The 21,553-nt window shown below is 40.6% G+C and overlaps 1 protein-coding gene across 3 annotated transcripts in view; it reads right to left on the reverse strand.

The window, feature by feature from the left end:
- The window catches only part of BCAS1 (breast carcinoma amplified sequence 1), a 128,563-nt gene that overhangs the window by 15,014 nt on the left and 91,996 nt on the right, over positions 1–21,553 (reverse strand). For 2 of the 3 annotated variants that reach the window (XM_008066491.2, XM_021716807.1), the window contains 2 exons: positions 14,232–14,273; positions 4,633–4,803 (listed from right to left, as the gene is read on the reverse strand). The exons of the other annotated variant lie outside the window; for it this stretch is intronic. In XM_008066491.2, the coding sequence (XP_008064682.1) occupies positions 4,633–4,803; positions 14,232–14,273 (213 nt within the window). The remainder of the gene's footprint in view (positions 1–4,632; positions 4,804–14,231; positions 14,274–21,553) is intronic. 3 annotated transcript variants of the gene reach the window in all.

The following is a 21,553-nucleotide window of genomic DNA, read 5'->3' on the forward strand; positions in this document are numbered from 1 at the left end:
GTTTGCCAGTTCAGCCTCATTGCAACAAATCTGAGGAAGTGGATCTACTAGAAATTTCCAGATCAACAAAAGTTATGGGTCTGAACTTCATGTTCTACCAAGATGCTCACTTGAAATGAAATTGGACTAGTCAGGCAAAATTCCCCAGTTCAGGTAAATTTTATTTTAGTGACAAATATATTCAGAGAAGTTACATCCAAGCTTTAAGTAACCGTGGTTGAATTTTTTTCTTTTTGCCTTGTCATTTTAAGTAGGTGCAACAGCTCAACACATGAAAATGAGGTTTCCACAGAACACATTAATAAAGGGATCAAAAATGAAGCTCATGGTTGTCCTACCTCCATATTCTCAAAGAAGATCAGCTGCAAAAGCACAGGAAGCAGCAATGACATGCAAGTCAAAGGGTGAGCTTTAGAATAAACAGAACAACAATAAAACAAAAACCTGGGTTGACATTCTGGCTCTGCTGGTTACCAGCTCCAGGACCATGGGAAAACCACATAAATAAGTCTCTGTGCTCTTATCCTCACAGTGAGCCAAGGAGAGCATTTGTGTCGTAAGGTCCTATATTAATAAATGATACACTGGGTGCTATGTGCTTGGCACACAATAAACCAATGGTAGCTATTGCTATGACTATTAATAACTGAAAAGTACTGAATGAGTACAGTACTCCTTTAAGGGTAGGAAGAAATGCAAATCACTGGTGGAGACAGGAATTGCCCAAATAAATGCTTCTTCCAGAACTTTTCCTTAAAGAGCAAATATGTATTAATATTTTAATACTTGGAGAAGTATCTGAGATCAAGAACTTTGGCTAGGAGTTTCCTGTGTTTTGTTTTATAATTACCATTACAGACCACCCTCTTTGCTCTCTCCTTTATATAGGAAATCTCAACAGGTTTTACTAGACTTATTCGATTGAATATAATCAACAAAAACCACTGATTTCATGGTTGTCTTCTCAACTGCACCATTAATTTGTCCAATATTAAAGCTCACAGTATTTCTCTAGGCCTGTACAATATTCCAACAAAGATTTTCATACAAAACTAATGGCTCCCCCCAAAAGAGACTAAGCTCTAAATGAAATAACGTATTTGGAAATAGTTAGGAGAAAAGCACTTTCTAAGTGCAAAGCGTTATCAGTGCCGACAAATTGTAAACCTGTATCTATGTGTTTCCACTGACCACCTTTAAGATGTTATCTCCTTATCTGGCTTGTAGACACATGACTAACACACTCCAACCCATCACTTTATAAACCTATGCTAGCACTTCAAATATTCAGTTTCTTAACACACAACTGAATTACTATGTATAAGATTCTTTTTTCTATTTAGGGCATGACGGATGTCTTGGATAGTCCTTGCAAATATTTTGAAAGCCTGCAGGAGTTCACTGGATTTTTGAGAAGTGGTACATCTATGTATGATGGAAGTAATATTAGCACTTATAAGACTCTGCTTCCCTTTTCCTAAAATACAGTTATTTGAAAAATGACATTCTTTCTATTTTTAATTAATTAATTAATTAGAGTCAGGATCTCACTGTGTCACCTAGGGTGTGGTGTAGTGGCATGATCACAGCTCACCATAGCCTTAACCTTCTGGGCTCAGGTGATCCTTCTATCTCAGCCTCCTGAGAAGCTGAGACTACAGGCATTCGCCACCATGCCTGGCTAACTTTGATTTTCCTAGAGACGAGGCCTTGCTATGTTGCCCAGGCTTATCTTGAACGTCTGGGCTCAAGTGTTGGGATTACAGGTGTTAGCCACCATGTCTAGCCCTATTTTTCTTCTTATGAGAGGTTAATTTCTTGGAAGAACGGATCTGTTTGGAAATGATTTGGGCGATGCATTTGGTGATGCATTAATAATTTTAAAAAGCCGAAAAACAAAACTTAATCGAGAGTTACTTTGCCATAGGACACTAAAATATGTGAAAGAGACTTACAAGAGGAGAAGTCTAGAAAGTAGAAAACAAATGTTCTGATGGATGAAGAACTTGAATAAAAACAGACTTTGCAATGGAGTTTTCTATTAAATCAATTATTTAAACAAACCCATATTTTGCTAACACTATCCAAAATGTTTTTGAAACATTCATTTAACTAAAAAAAACTCCCCCCTAAACTTTTAGCAGATACTGTCTCTATTTTCAAGCCTTAGAGCAGACTTTATTCTTTCTGCATAAATACAAAGACTTTAAATCAGCTTGGAAGCCACAGGCATGGTACCTAAAGGTATTTCCTAAAAATAACAGTTGGAGCCAACTTCCAGGAATCTCACCAATGGGGATATTAACACGTGTGCATAAAAAGTAGGTATACAAGGATCTTCATGCTGGTCAGTGGAGCTACTGAGATAATCTGTGTAAGACACTTGGTGACTGTTCACTGAAGATAGAATTAAATATAAGTGTCTGTTTTCTTTGTTAGGTTTTATTCTCCATGAGGACAAAGACTGCACCTGTTTATACTCATGGCTGTATCCCTTGTGCCTGGGATATAATGGACTTTCAATAATTATTTCTTGAATAAATGAACGAACGAGATGCAAAAAGTTAAACCAAATGTCCATCAATAGAGCAGTGATTAATCTGAGTAGAATCAATCCAGATGATGTAACTCAAAGAAGATATTATGAAGATTAAGGTGGTTCTGTATCAGGGGTTGCATACTCAAATACCCACAGGGAAAGGGCCAGTGACACAAATGAGTGAGCTGAGCTGTGTGTCACAATAGGGAGTGGTGGGGACTTTGGTAAGTTGGAAAACTCATCTTTTGTGTATTTGTATTTCACAATGTAGATGTAAGATTTTAATGAAAACAAAACAGAAAAAAAGACAATAGTTATGATATCTGGAAATTTAGGGGAAATTCCAACAATCATGGAAGCAGTGCTTAAACTTTAGAAGAAAACGTTCCACTTTCCAGGTTTAACCATTTTCATGGGCAATAGGTAATAAGAACAATAGACATTATAAGATCCAACACCGCGTATCTACTGGGGATTACTGGAAGAAATGAGTCCCCACTTACCTCTGTCCCTTATTCAAAGGAGTCTTTTGTTTCCAATTTGTTCCCCTAACTATTTAGACTTGCCTAGTTTCTATTGCCAAAAAAGTTCCCTAAACAACATCTAACAAATAGCTTTAGGGGATAAATTTAAGTAATATTGGACCTCATTCAAACTTAGGAATTTGTTTTGAATGGATGCAGTGAATGGTTTAGAGAGGTTTTTTTTTTCATGCTTTATTTGGAATTTCTGGTGTTTTTCCCTCTGTGAAATAAAGAAGCTTCTTGTTGGTTATTTGGAAGAGGCTGCCGTCCTATTTGCTTTTTTTTTTTTTCTGTATCCCTCAATTCCATGCAGAAACAGGAAAGCGGGTGTCCTCAATATTATGAGCTATTTGGGGATCCCATTTGTAAGTTAGATGAGTTGCCAGAAACAGGCCAAATGTTCTTTTCTTTCCTGGCATCTTGTAGAAATTGATTTAAAAAAAAAATCTCAAATCTTAGTCTCCATTTTCAGCACCAATTTGCAGATCGAATGGCCGGTGATAATGATGGGGCTTCAGACATATGGGCATCCCATGTAGTCTGTGCTTTTTACTCTATGAGAATCTAACAAGAAAATGATTCCTGTCAATGATTTCTAACATAATTATTCCTAATATGCCTCAGCTCCCTCTGGCAAGGGTTTTGTTTTGTTTTGTTTTGGTGTGTTTTGTGAACTAGAAAGAATTCCTCAACAGGTTGAGCCTGTGAAATTAGAGAATTGCTTTCTCAAGGGATTAAACTCCTAAATGCTCCTGAAAATAAAGGCACACTGTAATGAAATTCTTGTTTTTCATTAAAAGAGAATTAAACCAATGACCTTTTACATGGATTTCTGTTTTTGGTCCCCCAAACGATTTACGTTTTGTTGCATTCTATTATTTAAGTTCCTGCTAGATATTTAGTATACACGACTCTTTAGAAATACCAAAAGATGTCTGTCCACATTCTTTCCATTCTGTATAAATTAAAAGCACAGCAAATTCACCACGTAAGTTATATATGTTCACTATTAGAATATTTGTCATTTTCCTTATCTGAATTATCAATAAGTCAGCTTTGTCAAAATGTGTGTCACTCACATGTCACTTCCAGAATTTCTGCCACATCAATATATAACTTGGACTACTTAGCATGTAATCCTTAAACATGCCTTATGTTCTTTATGGAAATAAGTGCATTTTCAAAGAAAACTTTATATCATTACCATAACGAGAAAAGCAATATCATTGGCCACCGACAGAAGAAAACTTTAAAAATAAATCAAATTAAAAGTAAACAACATTACTAACTTCTACGTGGACACTGTTATCTGCCAAAGCTCAGAACCCAAGGCCAACACTTTGTTTAAAATGGAGTTAGCAGCAGTTAAAGAAAGGTTAAGGAATATTAGCAATAAATGGAGACTTTTTCTGTGGTTGAATGAGGAGAAAGGGAGTTTTCTCCAGCTCATACCTGTTCCTATCTTATGCACCTTGGCTGCAGTGATGGCTCCTATCACCTGGGGGCCTGGGGCCTTCATTTTCAGAATTGCATATTTCCTGTTTCCTGTACCAGAGGTAAGTGGCTTACCATTTGCCTGAGAAACGCCATCAGGGAGGTTCTCGGTGCTTTACTGTCTGCTCTTTTGAGCTTAACTTCTGCGGGTCCAGGTGAAGCATCTCCTTCGTTGAGGTTCACTGTTTGTAAGGCGGATTCTGCATCCTCCGATTTGATGATCTCTACTGGTGATTCACACACCACCTGGATTATTTTGCCAGGTAATAAGAAAGTGAAAAAAAAAACACATTCCCCCAAAACATGTTTTATAAAGTGGGGTCCTGGTTGCCCCCCACCCACATAATTGCTACAGGTTTGACTCTGTGACTCTTTTTACACAGTCCAGTCACATCTTTGAGAAGCAACACCCATGCTGTATAACGAACATGCTTTTAGACTGCCAGCTTCTGAACAATGGCCCCATTGACACTGAAGTGGCAAAATTTCTTCCTCATGAAGACACTAGGCACAGATCGGAGGAACTTTTTGTGGACTGCCCTTCAGAGCATGCCCAATACCCATTCCATTTTCATAAATCCACCATTTTTGTTTGAGTCACGGTCTCACTCCGTTGCTCAGGCTGGAGTGCAGTGGCATGGCTCACTACAGTCTGAAAGTCCTGGGGTCAAGTGATCCTCTGACCTCAGCCTCCCAAGTAGTTGGGACTATGGGTGCACTACCATGCCCAACTCATTTTTTAATTTTTTTGTGGACACAAGGTCTTGCTATATTGCCCAGGCTGAAATCCACCTCTTTAATCTGCTGCAAAGGTAAATGATACCTGGCCTGTGTAGAAATCAGGGATAATCGTTTTCTTAAGTCTTAGAGATGGTAACCACGACACCATCCAGCCTCATCCTAGCTCTCCTGCAGCTGTGGAGAGACTGTTCTCTTTGGAGAAAGGAGAGTGTAAACGTCACTCAATTTAATTCACTCACCTTCCCATTAACTTATCTCCCACCTCCTTCCAGACCTGTCATTTGCCATTTTATTTATTTGAAGTTCATGCTTTCAGAAGACAAATGAACTTGGCAAGAAAATGATGGCTGAGTTGTTTAAGGGTCCCAGTGTGGTACCTGGTGAACTCAATGCCCAGTGAATATCTGTGGGGGAGAAGGGAGGGCCAGCAATGAGCTTGGATGTAAGGCCCCAGCCAGTATACACTGACCCCAACCTGTGTTCTTTTGTATTGCCTTACTCCATTTTTGCAGGGCCCCAGTCACGTCTGGGACAGTTTCTTGCCTTTGCCAGACAACAGGACAGAGTGAATTGGCCAGGAGAGGGTTTTATAATTTCCTTTGTTTCATCAGGCAGGTGTTGGCGAACTGCTACCAAATCCAGACCAGTGCCTGTTTCTGTATGGCCCCTGGGTTAAGAAGGATTTTTACATTTTTATTATTTTATTTACTTATTTTTAGAGACTGGGTCTTGCTATGGTACCTGCACTGGTTTCAAACTCCTGGGCTGAAGTGATTCTCCCACTTCAACTGCTTGAGTAGCTGGGACGACAGGTGTGTGCCACCATGCCTGATGGTTTTTACATTTTTCAAGGATTGTAAGAAATATTTCAAAAGATAGAAAATATGAGATGGAGGTCACATGTGGCCTACAAAGCCTAAAATATTTACTATCTGGCCCTTTATACCATAAGGTTTCCACCTCCTCCCTTCGTGGAGAGCACTCCAGAGCCAAAAGTGTCTTTGCATTTGTCTTTGCTGGGTCAGATGCCCTGCTTCCTCAGAGCTTGTTCTTGATGTCAGAGGGTAGGGAAAATAAACTTCATTACTTCCCAAAATACAGTTTGCTGAGAAGCCATTTTCCTTTTCTTCATGCAGAATATATCATTGGTTTGCAAATGACTCCAATTTTCCAAATCAAGAAGAACGCTTGGTCTCTATATTGTCAACTGATGCAGGGAGGTGCCCATCAACAAATAAGTATGAAGAATACTTTGAAATTTGGCAACGAAATCACAGTAGTTTAGTCCCACCTTACATTTCTTAAGCTATTGACATGATTTCTAGTATTTTCCTTTTATAATCAAGGGTCTAACTGGGGGAATTATAAACTCAAAGGTCTTTAGGAGAAAGACAGGGAATATGAGCATGGATTGACCAAAGACAAAAAGAAGTGGTAGGGATAATGGTGAACTCCAGTCAAGTTGTCCCATCTGAAGACATTAAAAGAATAAAAACACTGAATTGGCCAAACAAAACATGTTTGTGAGTAAGCTTCTGCTGCCGGGCTGCCAGTGTTGGACTCAGTCTATCTTCAGGAAACCAGGTTGAGGCTGGAGCCAAGTAGGAGAGGGGCTTGGCAGTCAAACATGGACAATGAGTTTCCACATGTAGGCCTGATCTAATTCAAGTGTGTTTCTGAAAAATAAGCATCAGCTCCAAGAGCTCTTGGGATGAGCCTGAAATGTAGATGGTCTAACTCATGACCACAGAGCATGGGCTCCAGAGCAAACTGCCGGGTCTAAATCTTGACTTTACCCTTTACGGGTGTGCTGATCTAAGGGCCAATGTCTCTGTGCCTTCATCTTCTCTGTTTTTTTTTTTTTTTTTTGAGTTGGAGTCTCACTCTGTCACCCAGACTGGAGTGCAGTGGCCGCTCCCGGCCACCGCAGCCTGGACCTGTTGGGCTCCGTCGATCCTTCCGCCACGGCCTTCCAAGTAGCTGGAACTACAGGCGAGCACTACCACGTCCGGCTAATTTTTTATTTATTGTAGAGATGAGGTCTCGCCAAGTTGCCCAGGCGGGTCTCGAACCCGCGGGCTCAGGCAATCCACTCACCTCAGCCTCCCAAAGCGCGGGATGACAGGCTGAGCCACCGAGCCCAGCTATCTTCTCTGTTCTTGATGGGGATTATATACACATCAGAAAGTAGTCCTGAGGATTAAATCAGGCAATCCATGTACAGTTCCTAGAACTGTGTCTGATACATAACAAGTGCTCCATTAATACTAGTGGTTGTTATTTGTGTTAATACTAGAGCTATTTACTCCATGAGCAAGAATTTTCTGGAATCACCCACCACACACATCTATTATTGAAAGATGATTATATTAATAACTTCTGGCATTGTACAAGATGTATTTTATATATAACCTTAAGAAACAGTTACAAAGACATCTCAGAAAGATCACATCATCCCTGTTCTCCAGATGAAGATCCTGAACGGTTGAATGACTTGGTCAAAGTCACACCGCGAGTAAGTAGCTATGGCAATGAGGATGGCATTTTCTGCCAGTAATTGAATATCTGAGTGACTTAATTAGTAAAAACGTGAAATAAGAAATTTAAAAGCAGGAAGTTCTGGGGTTAGTTCTGTGGCTCTACAATGTCTCTACGAACTTTGGCTCTTTCTGTCCCTTGGCTCTGCCATTCTTGGCATGCTTTTCAGCCTTTTATGTGTTACCTCATGGTCATACAATAGCTGCTGCAGTTCCAGATATCACCTCCTCCATCCAATGTTCCAAAAAGGAATGAAGGTCACAGCAGAAGACTTGTTCCCAATGAACTTCTATATGTTAATACCCTACCTCAGGGTACATGCATTTCATCAGTCAGAACTAGGTCATATTCTTACTTCTAGGCTAATTATTCATTAAGAAAATGAAATTACTGGTTTATACTAATCATGATCAAATACTTTGGGGGTTATGGTAGTTGCCAATTTTGCCTAAGATGAAGTATGGAAGAGCAGAAGAATGAAAAAAAGTCCTTAAATAGGTAATAAACAGAGTTTAACTTATAGACCCTGGGTTCAGAACTATTCTATCTTTGAAGCAGTGAGTTCTTTGTGTGTGTGTGTGTGTGTGTGTGTGTGTGTGTGTGTGTGTGTGTGTAAGGTTCTGGAGGGAGAAACACTTCTCTAATAAAATGTTCGGATTGTATGACAATCATTTTGTAAATCAACTTTATTTAAATGCCCATGGTTTCCTTGCTGAGCCTTTCCAAATGTTGAGAGGTGTCACCCATAAATCCCAGGCCACAAGTCAATTCTCCAAAACACGATATTTCCACAGGTTAAAAAAAATGAGACTTCTGACACTCCCACTAGCTTTGAAGTCAGGCCAAGAAGTTGGCTTTTGGTAGCCAAGGAAAAATCCATTGACATCCAGTGTAGAAATCGGGAACAAGTTGGGCTAAGTAAAGATCTGATTTGCATATTCAGACATAAGAGTTTAATTTTTACTTGGATAATTTTCCAATTTCTTTCCAGGCCAGGACTTTGGAAAAAGTTGTTCCCTATTTAGCATATATGACTGCATCTGCACATTTTAATTTTGGGTATTATGGACATAATTAAAATCAGATGTGCTATACTTTAGAATTAAATCTCCCTTGCTTGATTTCAGGAGGGGATATGATATAAATGCTTGAAGACGGTTGTGCATTTAATACAGACAATATATATTTCAGTAAAAGGTTTTACTTTTTTTTGCCTTAAATTTTATACTATAGTTACTCTTTTTTTTTTTTTTTTTTTTGAGTTGAAGTCTCACTCTGTCACCCAGACTGGAGTGCAATGGCTGCTCCCAGCCACCGCAGCCTCGACCTTCTGGGCTCCGGCGATCCTTCCTCCTCAGCCTTCCAAGTAGCTGGAACTACAGGCACGCGCTACCACGCCCGGCTAGTTTTTTATTTATAGTGGAGATGAGGTCTCGCCAAATTGCCCAGGCAGGTCTTGAACCCACGGGTTCAGGCAATTCTCTCAGCTTGGCCTCCCAAGGTGCTGGGATTATAGGCTGAGCCACCGAGCCCGGCCTATACTTACTCTTAAAATTTGGTTTGTGCAGTTTTTATTAGAATTATGAGTTTTGGAAAGTCATAGCAAAATAGATTTTCTCCACTTAAACTGATTGTACAACGTAATAATATTGATATAAAGGTTTTTATTTTAGACTCTTTTTAAGGCTATTTTATTGGACTTATAGTGTGATTATTTTATTACAACAGACCTCCTAGAAATTTTTGTTCTACTCAGTCACAATTCTCCCTCATCTATTTACATACTTCAAATTTGCTTTGGGGGAATAATCTTCCCTAACTTCAAGACTATGTGATTTGGGTGAAGTCAATTGAAAAGGTCTAAACCAATCAACACAGTCGAGCTCCTCGATCATGTTTGTTCAGGAATGACAGTATATGGCATTTGTATTGTTTCCCCAATTATTTGCTTGCTCTTTTAACTTCCTGTAACATAATTAAACATCTATGCCCATTACTGTGTGACTTGCTTTAGTGAATGGAACAAGAGCAGATATGACACAAAACACAACTGAGTGGAAGTGTTAGAAGCCATTCCATGGTTTACCAAGGCACTATTTTCTCTCTGCAGCTGGAACCACATGTCTTTGTAGAAGAACCTACTGCTTCTCTCTAGATCTCAGCAGGAGGCTGGGCATGGTCATTCATGCCTGTAATCCCAGTACTTTGGGATGCTGAGGTGGGATGATCACTTGAAGCTAGGAGTTTGAGACTAGCTTGGACAACATAGCAAGACCTGTCTCTACAAAAGAATTTAAAAAATTCTCTAGGGATGGTGGCATACAGCTGTAGTCCCAGCTACTCAGGAGGCTGAGACAGGAGGATCGTTTGAGCCCAGGAATTTGAGGCTGCAGTGAGCTATGAACTCGCCACTGCACTCCAGCCTGGGCGACAGAGTGAGATTCTGTCTTTAAAAAACAAACAAACAAAGCCAGGCTTGGTGGCTCAGCCTGTAATCCCGCGCCTTTGGGAGGCTAAGCTGAGTGGATTGCCTGAGCCCGCAGGTTCGAGACCCACCTGGGCAACTTGGTGAGACCTCATCTCTACAATAAATCAAAAAATTAGCCGAACGTGGTAGCGCGTGCCTGTAGTTCCAGCTACTTGGAAGGTTGAGGCAGAAGGATTGCCAGAGCCCAGCAGGTCGAGGTTGCAGTGGCCGGGAGTGACCACTGCACTCCAGTCTGGGTGACAGAGTGAGAATCCAACTCAAAAACAAAAACAAAACAAAAAAAAACAAACAAAAATAGATCTCAACAAGAAGGAGCAACGTGGATCAATCAATCACAACCAATGTACAGCTCACCTGTAGCATGAATTAGAAAAAAAAAAAAACTCTTTGCTGTCAAAAGCCACTGAAATTTGGGGCTTGGTTGTTACTGCAACATAACCTGGCAAAAGTTGACTAATGGAGCATGTAGACTCATTTGAACCAATGAAAGAGAACAAATTCCAGGACATGTAGACCTGCTACTGGACTCTCCTTCACTTTGGATAGGGTGATATGTTGCCAGGAAGCTGGAAACATAGGCAGGTCAAGAAGGCTGAGCCAGGGAGCACCCTGAATCAAACGTTATTTGAAACCAATTTTACTTTCTAGTAATAAGAGCCAACACATTTCATTTTATTTTAAATCCAGGTTGAGTTGCATTTTCTCTCACCTGCAACTGAGAGTTTCCTTACTAAGAGAGATAAACAGCAGTAGTACCTGTTTCCTTGGTCTTATAGGTCATAGGAAGGAAAGATTTTTTTCATTAGTTAGAACATTAACTCAATTAACCAATGACCAAAATGTTTTCAGATTATAATTGAAGGATTCTATAATTTCTATAGCAAGAGTTTTATTTCTGAAAGGACCAGAAGTACATTCTTGGAAAAGCACTAAACTTTCATGGGCTTCAAAAGCCTAATTTGTTTATTTTTCATTAAAAACTTTGAGAAATGTTGAAATCACTCTGTACTTCGTTTTGTAAAAAACAGGTGGAACTCACATTGGTTGATAGATTTGTTTTGAAAAATTGTAAGTAGAAAAATTAAACACAACCACACTTTAGCCAGAAGCCACTAGTTAAAGGGCTCTTGTGCCGGGCTCGGTGGCTCAGCCTGTAATCCCGTGCCTTTGGGAGACTGAGGTGAGTGGATTGCCTGAGCCCGTGGGTTCGAGACCCGCCTGGGCAGCGAGACCTCATCTCTACAATAAATCAAAAAAAAAAAATCAGCCGGGTGTGGTAGCGCATGCCTGTAATTCCGGCTACTTGGAAGGCTGAGGCCGAAGGATCGCCGGAGCCCAGCAGGTCGAGGCTGCGGTGCAGTCTGGGCGACAGAGTGAGACTCCAACTCAAAAAAAAAAAAAGGGGCTCTTGTAACATGGTTAATTACATCTAATTGCTCTGTTGTGAAGATTTAGATTATTATACATTGTTTCTGGAAGGAGGAATCTGCACTAATTCTTTTTTACATATTCCTTTAATCCACCTGGATACTGAGTCAGCTGTGAGCTTTAAAATCACTGATTTCTGGGACCTACTTACTTACTAAATTGTTTCCTACTCTCTAACAAATACTGTAGGGGGCTGCAAATTTTTCCTGCAAGGGCTTTGCCACTTTTAGGGTCTCTTGCAATCACTCAACTCTGTTGTCTAGCAACAAAGCAGCCATGTCTGATAGGTGAAGGAGTGAGCGTGACTGTAGTCTAGTAAAACTTTATGGACACTGAAATTTGAATTATATATAAAGTTCACATATTATAAAATATTTTTCTTTTAATATTTTTTCAACCATTCAAAAACATAAGAATCATTCTTAACTTGTGGAATGGATCTGGCCTATGAACTGTCATTCATAGACCCCTAAATTATTGAGTTCTTCCTATGTTTCAGACACTGAAGTGAGTACATTACATGCATTAGCTCATTCAATTCTCACAAGAACCATAAAGTGTAGATAATATTATCATCACCACTTAACAGATGAATAAACTGAGGTTCAAGAGGCAGCACAGCCTGGAGATGATAAGGTCAACATCAAAACTCTGAGCCTCGTTCCCTCCAAGTGATAGGCTGCTAGAACCTTAAAAATGGAAACGTCATTTGCAGGACTAAGCAATTTAAAGCAGTTTTTAAATAATGTTTCTTTGTTTTCTTTAAACATTATTTTACCTTCTTTTATGTCCCAATCAGCTATTGTGCTATTTTTTTTGTATCAATAATTTAACTTTTAATTCATGTTTATATTTCTGTTTAAAATTTCACACTAGAAAATGAAATACCTTGTTTGCTTGTTAGAGATCAACTCTGCATTTGAGCATCTGAGCTGCAGGAGACAGGAGGCTCCTCAAAGAAGCAACTACACACGAACATCCGAAAAAGTTTTTTTTCCCCAGAAAACTCAGAACTTCAAAGCTAATGGATACTCTGGATTTTACCCACAGTTTTTAAATTTGAAGTTCATGGGAAGAAGACTTGTGGAGTTTCTCCAGAGAGTCACTAGCCAGTAAATTTACAAGAACTTTCTGGAATTATGAGAAACCGGAATTTTGCAGAGCTGTTAAATTTGGCTCAAGAAAGAAGGAAAGGGAGGGAGGAGGGAGGGAGGAAAGAAAGAGGAAGAAAGAGAGGAAAGGAGGGATGGAGGAAGGAAGGAGGGAGGAAAGGAAGGAAGGAAGGAAAGAAGGGAGAAAGGAAGGCAGGAAGGACGGAGGAAGGAAGATGGAAAGGGAGGTAGGAAGGGAGAAAAAAAGAAAAGAGAGAGGAAGGGAAGGAAGGGAAGGAGGGAGGGAGAGAGAAAGGGAGGTAAGGAGGGAGAAAGGAAAGAAAGAGGAAGGAAAGAGAAGAGGGAAGAGGAAGGGAAGAGGAGAAGGAAGGGAGGGAGGGGAAAGGGAGGGAAGGAGAGAGGAAGGGAAGGAAAGAAAAACCACCAAAACAACACACAGATCTCAAAGATTTTTCTCCTGACAAGAATCATGACACAGTCACTCTAATTTTCATTCCACATCATGGACAACACTTCTGGAACGTGTTGAATTTTCAACATCTGTTCGATTCCAGTAACTAAATAAAAACGAAAACATACGCCCTATTCATGGCAAGTAAATAAGAGACACCCAGAAGCGGCCAAACATATTTTACTTTGGCAAAACGATAATGTTCAGTTTCTCTCTTAGGGAATTGTGAATTCACTTATCCCCACTTAAACTTTCCCAAAAATTGAGTTTCTTTCAGGGCAGAGAGCTGCTGTTTTGGGTTGGAGACTCATGAGGCCAATACAGTAATGTTTTGGGAAATGCATTTTTGTGGTGTTTCATATGGCACCATCCCTTTCAGACATGAATGTAGTGTCCTGAAAACTTTGGTGTTTTGGAAGATCAAAATCCAGGAAGATAGTGAGGTTCCACCTATCTCTCTCAGATGCAGACCCACAGAGTCAGCTTTCCAGCCTGAGACAGAAGTTCTCATACCCAATGCAACTACCTGTCCTGAGTACCACTCAGGGTTAGCGAGAAATTGAATCACCATGGAGATCAGAGTGAACAAGCAGTCAAGGTAGAATGAAGCAGATGTAACATCAGGTCCCCTCAAGGAAGTGCAAGGCTGATCTTATGTTTCGTAGACTCTTTCACCCCCTGCATGAGAACAAATTATAATGATATGTCCTCTGATTTTGCATTAATGGGAGTTGCAAAAAGTCATCCAGTGTTATCCCCCCTTGGTTTCTAATCAGTGATAGGGTGAAAGAGTCTACAATGAATGAGTTACACTTGGAGCATGCAAGAACACAGGATCCCAGAGCTGAAAACGCCCAGTGGTCCAACATGCAGAAGATGAGAATGGAATGATTCTGCTATAGAATACATCACTTACATTCTCCTCTGCACCTGTGGGGCCTGAGTCCTCTTTAACTGACTAAAGAAAGATAAAAACAAAAGTAAGAGTTAAAACGTTACAAAAATATTGTTACAAAAAGCAAAGGGTTAGCTGGGCAAACAGCCTGTATTACTGCCTGTGCAGATTTTGTTCTAAAAAGAACTTGAAGGAGGTTTAGAAAAAAATGAAATCAGTACATATAAATATGCGTTTTCAAATGCAACAAAAATAAAATCATCATATAGACACAGCCAAGTTACAAATTAGGGAGGAGATGTTTTGCTACAGAAAACACAAAACACAAAGTCTTGGCTATAGGTAAGCAAAATATTTGTCTTTACAATATCTAGTAGCTGAGGAAAAGAGGGAAACACAATTAATCATTCAATACATAGTCACTGTTGCGTAAAGACAAATGAGCTTCTCAGGAACATTTTAGTAATAAGTTCAAAGAAATTCCTTCTTGGTGTCTTTGAGTAAGCAGGCACTATAATACAATCGGCAGGGTTCAAGCATTATCCCGACTTGTTATCCCAATCAGAGCCTGCGGGCCAGCAGCAGGGACTGTTTCTTACATCAGCCTCAGTCTGGGCCAAGTTCATCGTGCCAAAGTTCAATTTGGCTAAAACACTTCTATGGAAGGCCAGAGAGCTGGAGTCCAAGACATTCAAATTAAACACTATTTTACTCCCTGGGGCAATCCTGGCACATACAGCCTTGCCTCAAGTAGGAGAGAAGTTATCCTGATTCTGTCAAAGGTCTGTGTCACATTCCGTCTGTTAGTTATGCTCCGACTTTGGGGGTCATCTTTCATTCAGTGGTTCTTGCATTTTTTAAGGGTGGAGGTGGTGGTTATAGAGCACTTTGAGATTCATTCACTAGATCTTCACTCCCTCCCAGAAAAATGAACAGGGTTCATAGACCTATATTTCTTCTCCTGGACTCCTGGTTAAGAATTCTTCCCTGTATCCATTTTGTTACTAAGTCCTGCTTGGTTTTTCCTTTAAAACACCCAATGGGAGGGAAAGATGGGAAGTGATATTTGCCAACCTATCTTCTGCACCAAGCATCTCACATACATTATCTCACTTAAAGTGCCTCTAAGTGGTAAGTATCATGATCCTTTTTTACACGGTAAGAAATAGAGGCACAGCGATGTAAAATCACTTGTTCCTGTTTAACAGCTAGAGAGTGGTGGAAATAATTCCAAGAGTCCAATTTCTCCCCTGTCATGATGACTTCAAGGATCAGAAACACATGTTCTTGGTGACTGTGAATTTTTTTCTTCCCTTACAGACTTGGGATGTCTCTAGATGAGATCTCTAGCTCACACCATATCTTTTACTTTTCTTCCCATCGTAAAGCTTCCCTGGGCACAAAAATGTTCCCAAAAAGGATTGTGGCATTTCTGGAAGCCTTTGATTGTCAGGAAATTATAGTTCACTCAGAAGAAATGTACCAGTAGAGCTGCTTTCTTGGAACTACACCTTTGCTCTCTGAGACCAGTCGAATGCTATTTAATACTGTGAATGGGTAAAGAATCAAACAATATTTTTAAGGTCAGCCCTCCTCAAGCCTGGGTCACAACAGTTTCAGGAGTCACTTTAGACTGAGAAAATTCTTTCACTATTTAAGAACAGTTCTTCTAGGTTTTAAAACCCTTCTTCCTATTCTAGTTGGTTATCATGAGACTAGTTTTTATTTTTGATTTCCTGTGTCTGTAAAGCTCTCGGCCACTGGTTGCTTGCTGTATTGTAGATGAAACGGGGAACCTGGTGTTGCTGACAGTGAGAAACAAAAGGAGATACTTCTGAACACTGAGGTTTTCCTGATCTTCATTATGGTTTCAGACTACCAGAGTCTTTAAAAATTAGTATTACAAATATTGCTTGTTCCAAAAATATTTGCCATTTTATATTTTTAAAGTCATAATACTCAGCAAAACATTCCTTATTTTAGAAATTAATCTAATTGGTCATCTTTCAAGCTTTAGTGGTTTTCATACCATCTTCTAATTCTTGTCCTGTCCATGTACAAACATATTTTCTTGATATATATTTTTAAAATTGATTATCTCTCTTTTTTTTGAGTTGGGGTCTCAATCTGTTGCCCAGGCTGGAGTGCAGTAGCATGATTATGGCTCAGTGCAGCCTGGATCTCCTAGTCTCTGGTGATCCCTCTGCCTCAGCCTCCCAAGTAGCTGGGGCTACAGGAACGCGCTACCACACCTGGCTAATTTTTTGATTTTTTTTTTTTTTTTTGTAGAGACAAGGTCTTGCTATGTTTCCCAGCCTGGTCCAAACTCCTGGACTCAAGTAACCCTCCCCCTTGGACTCTTAAAGTGTTAGGATTACAGGCATCAGCCATTGTGCCTGGCCAATCCTTTTACTTAAATATTTCTTACTTAATAGTTTGTTAGGCCAGGCTTGGAGGCTCAGCCTGTAATCCCAGCACTTTGGGAGGCCGAGGCGGGTGGATTGCCTGAGCCTGCGGGTTTGAGACCCGCCTGGGCAACTTGGCGAGACCTCGACTGTACAATAAATCAAAAACTAGCCAGGTGGGGTAGCGCGCGCCTGTAGTTCCAGCTACCTGGAAGGCTGAGGTGGAAGGATCGCCGGAGCCCAGCAGGTTGAGGCTGCGGTGGCTGGGAGCGTGCCACTGCACTCCAGTCTAGGCGACAGAGTGAAACTCCAACTCAAAAAAAAAAAATAGTTTATTAATTAAATATATTCAAAAATAAAATGTCTTATCATTATGGTAAGTGTAATATTGACACTTGCTATAAATGGTAGTATGTACTAAAAGCAATGCAACAATAAAACAAAATACTCATTAAGTTCCATTATTCCCGAGACTTCATTGAAAAGGGAGACCAGCAGGTGGCCATGCAGGGATAAATGCCTATTCATACTAAGAAGAGACTTTGTTCTTAATGTCACCAGAAGAATTGATGTAGAAAGGAAAAGGAAGACCACTGTATCCTATCACTGATTAAATGTTTTTTAGGACGGTGTCCAAGAGCCACTCAAAATCAATTTGCACAACTTGGGGTCTCAATCTATTGCCCAGGCTGGAGTGCAGTAGCACGATTATGGCTCAGTGCAGCCTGGATCTCCTAGTCTCTGGTGATCCCTCTGCCTCAGCCTCCCAAGTATAGCCTTGCAAGTATAGCCTTCATGTCAGCACTTGTTGAAATATCTGGTTAACTTAAGAATATAAAAATGGGCAATGAGAGCCTAGGTTCCAGGATCCCCTTAGAGTGTGGCACATGATTTTCTCTTGAAAATCTACTCAGAACTCAAGTCTAGAACATCATGGACGGCAAAGTCAGGTTCAAATTCAGTGTTTCAGTTATGCAGTCTTGGGCAAGTCATTCACACATCTCTGAGCCTCAGTTCACTTACCCAAAGGCTGATGATTAGACGATTTATCAATATAGGGCTGTTTTAAGGAAATCATAAAACAGAGTGTGTCTAGGAACAATCATGGTGGGAACACAACCAAGACTCACTGATGTCTGGCAGCTGGTTAAGCCCACGCATTTCCCCTTGGTACTTACATGAAGACCCTCATTTCCATGGGAGTTGGAGAACGTGGAAGGTGGGTATATGGCCAGGGGTGGGTCAGGTACAACTGGAACGATGTCTATAACTAGGGTTCAGTTCTCTATAGGTTTTTCTACAAGTCAGAGTGTATAAAGTGGATCCAAAATAAAGATGTCAAAAAAATGGACTCCAGAAAGAGAATTTACCAGTAGACATAAGAACAGTAGAATCAGCTACCTCCATGACTAGAGGGAAACAGTGGTTCTGGGCATGGTCCTGGTGGCTGCCAGAGCAACTCAGTTCAGCTCAGCTTCCCTTGGACTGGGTGTGTACTGGGGAGAAAAATGGCTGTGTGGATGCTGAGAGTGGGTTTTGCTAAACAGGGCTGCTCTGGAACCCAAGCAGGTACAACGGGATTCTCCTCTCAGAGCTGAGCACAACATAGAAGGAGAACGTTTTCTCCCTGTTACTTTGTAAATGGCAGGAGACCTATGGCAAGCTTGTGAACCTCAATGATGGTGATGGGTGGGGCAAATTGGCATGGGTCTTCTCAATGATGGTGATGGGTGGTGGTAGTGGTATGGCTTGGAGGTCACTATCCAGTAGAGACATATGGCCTGTCTTGGTCACCTGTCTTGGATTCCCAGAATGATTTGGGAAGGATGATTGGGGCGGGGGGGGGGGAAGACATGGATTTCATCATGCTCATCAGTCTATGAAAATTGCTGATATGTATTTTGTATATGTAAAGCCCTTAGCATAGTTCCTGCACATAGTATGTTTTCAATTAATAGCAATTAGTATGGATTTACATGATGCTGGAAAAAATTGACATTGAATAGGTCTATTAGACCTATTTAAGACTTTTCTTGACTAATTCTATGATGCTTTTGAAATGCTTTTAAGTCTGTTGAGGCCAGATGTATGTTTACTCGTGGACCCCTTACAAACAGACATTTTTAACACTGCTGTTAGGTTATACTAGGTTCCAAAGTTGGAATGAGGTGGGCATGATGTGGGTCTCAGTTAAAATCTTAATGATCTGCTCCCTATAATATAGTGGCATATTGATCTTTGAAAAACAAAAATTTAGCCGGGCTCGGTGGCTCAGCCTGTAATCCTGTGCCTTTGGGAGGCTGAGGTGAGTGGACTGCCTGAGCCCGCGGGTTCGAGACCTGCCTGGGCAACTTGGCGAGACCTCATCTCTACAATAAATCAAAAACATCAGCTGGGCATGGCAGCGATGCCTGTAATTCCGGCTACTCGGAAGGCTGAGGCGAAAGGATCGCCGGAGCCCAGCAGGTCGAGGCTGCGGTGGCCGGGAGTGGCCACTGCACTCCAGTCTGGGCGACAGAGTGAGACTCCAACTCAAAAAAAAAATTTGGACATTACTTTGATAAGCTATGTTTGGCCATGTGCTCTTTGAGCTATGGCCGGGTCATGTTTTCTTAAGCTTCGGCCCCCCTCTCTCCTCTTGAATCTCTTTCTCTTTCCCCCACCCCCATTTACTTTCTAAATAAACTATAGGCGGGGCTCAGTGGCTCAGCCTGTAATCCCAGCACTTTGGGAGACTGAGGCGAAAGGATTGCTTGAGCCCGCGTGTTTGAGACCAGCCTCGGCAACTTGGTGTGACCTTGTCTCTACAATAAATAAAAAATTAGCAGGTGTGTTATCGCGTGCCTGTAGTTCTGGCTACTTGGGAGGCTGAGGGGGAAAGGTCACCAGAGCCAAGCAGTTCAACACTGGCGTGGCCATGAGATATACTCCAGTCTGGGTGATGGAGTGACTCCAACTCCAAAAACAAAAACAAAAACAACAACAACAACAACTATATTTTTCAATCTTAAAAAAAAAAAAAAAAGATTATCAATCATGACTAACTTCAGTCCATTGTACAAGTATTTGGAGATCTTATTGTTTATATTTTGGAGTGTATTACTGAACTCACCCAGCTTGTAAACTTGATAAGTGTGCTTTTAAGGTCATTGTCCAAGTTACTGATAAAAAAATTTGAATCAGCAGGGCCAAGGCCAGATTCCAGAGGCCTTTTTGGATAGAGTGTCCTGCAGCATGTTTTGTTCCTTAATAAATATTCTTTGTAGGATTGCATGCTTCCATCTTATTAGCAAGCAGTAGATGCAATTGTACAGAGCTGGAAAAACAGTAATACTAACAAGATCTTAAGGATAACTAACCACCCACAATACTGGATCACTATTGTGCTATTATTGTCGGGCAGTGGGCTAAATGCTTTATATTAATTCTCCAAGTTAGTATTCAAGATGGAAGCAGAGGTCTTTAATTTCTAGGCCTCTACTCCAACTTCTATTAAATTTTTCCTCTTACACTGACATCACACTCCCTTTGGGGTGTGTTTCCACACTCCTTGAAAGCTGACTGATATATTACACTATCCCCACTCAACTTGTTTTTTGAGCCATGTGTGGATCTCATGTTTAATCTGAAATTGTACCCAGTGTGGTTTCTGTGCTCAGAACATCATGACAAACGCAGCAACTTCTTCCTTTTCTCTGTATGTTCGCCACAGAGCAGAAAGCCTATGAGCTGAGGAACCAGGAGTATCATTTTCCAATTATTTTCCACTGCCAGCGAATACACTGTGGTGGATAACTGCTGAAGAGGAGGAAAAATGGCTTGATTCTTCCACACCAGAACCAAGTTCAACAAGGGGATTGCAGAGACAGGGAGAAAAACTGGATGACATTGGCAATGAAGCAGCTCATGTCAGTTTAAATGAGAGAGAACCAGAAAGATTTGAATCTCTGCAGACCGAGAGGTCCTCAAGCTCCCAGGACAATCAGAAAACAGGGTGAGATTCTCATTCAAATCTCAAAAACAGATACACTTCCAGTAAGCAAACATTTGTCCTGTTCCTCGTGGGTCTTCATTTTGATTTGCATTATTTTGATCATGTGACAGCTCTTCTGAGTTCGTTAATTTCACAGTAGCCCTAAGACCTTTTCTCCCAAGCCCATCTTTCAAGTGCTTCCATAATTGTCCAGCCATATGCCCAAACTTTCTTAACCAGAATCCCCATGGGAAGGTGTAAAAATCTGTATTCGAAACAAATAACCTAGATACATTTTTAAGTTCTTATGTCTATTTTGACCAACTTTACACATTTTTTCTAAACACGCACACTGTATGTAACCTGTACCCTATAGATTAGCATCAAGTAGTAAGCATCATTGTTTTGGAATGGGACTATAACTCACTGAATATCAGTCACTCGGCATTTTAAAAACTCAATTCTAATAAACATGAAAGGCAGATGGATGTCATTGGCCAGTTGTATAGCTGAGGAAACTGAGGCTTGAGGAGTTGAATAATCTGCTAAAATTCAAACAGCCAGTAACTGTCAGAATTGAGGTTTGGTGATGTGTCCCTGTGGTTTCAGAGCTCACATTATTTTTCCGCCCCGGCATTTGTCTCCCCCAAAGGAAAGCAGGACAATGGCCACTTTGAAGAAATTCCAGACATTTCACTTACTAGTTACACATGCATGTGTGTATGTTTTGTTCCTCCAAATGGATTTCAATCCTTTTGATCATAGCAAATGAGTCTTATGATTGTTTTACAATTAGAGTGGTGTTGGCACCAGACCCACACATGGGTATTTAATCATGACTGTTCATACTGAAGAAATGAGGATGCCAGCATTCCCTGAGCACTTACTATGCCTCAGGGTCTCTACAGGTACAATTACTAGTTTCTGATAACAACACTCTGGTCCTTATCACAGAGGTAAAAAAA

This window comes from Carlito syrichta, unplaced genomic scaffold (assembly GCF_000164805.1).
Source record: "Carlito syrichta isolate Samal-C Ts95f unplaced genomic scaffold, Tarsius_syrichta-2.0.1 Scaffold308966, whole genome shotgun sequence".
In the NCBI taxonomy this organism is placed as follows: domain Eukaryota; kingdom Metazoa; phylum Chordata; class Mammalia; order Primates; family Tarsiidae; genus Carlito; species Carlito syrichta.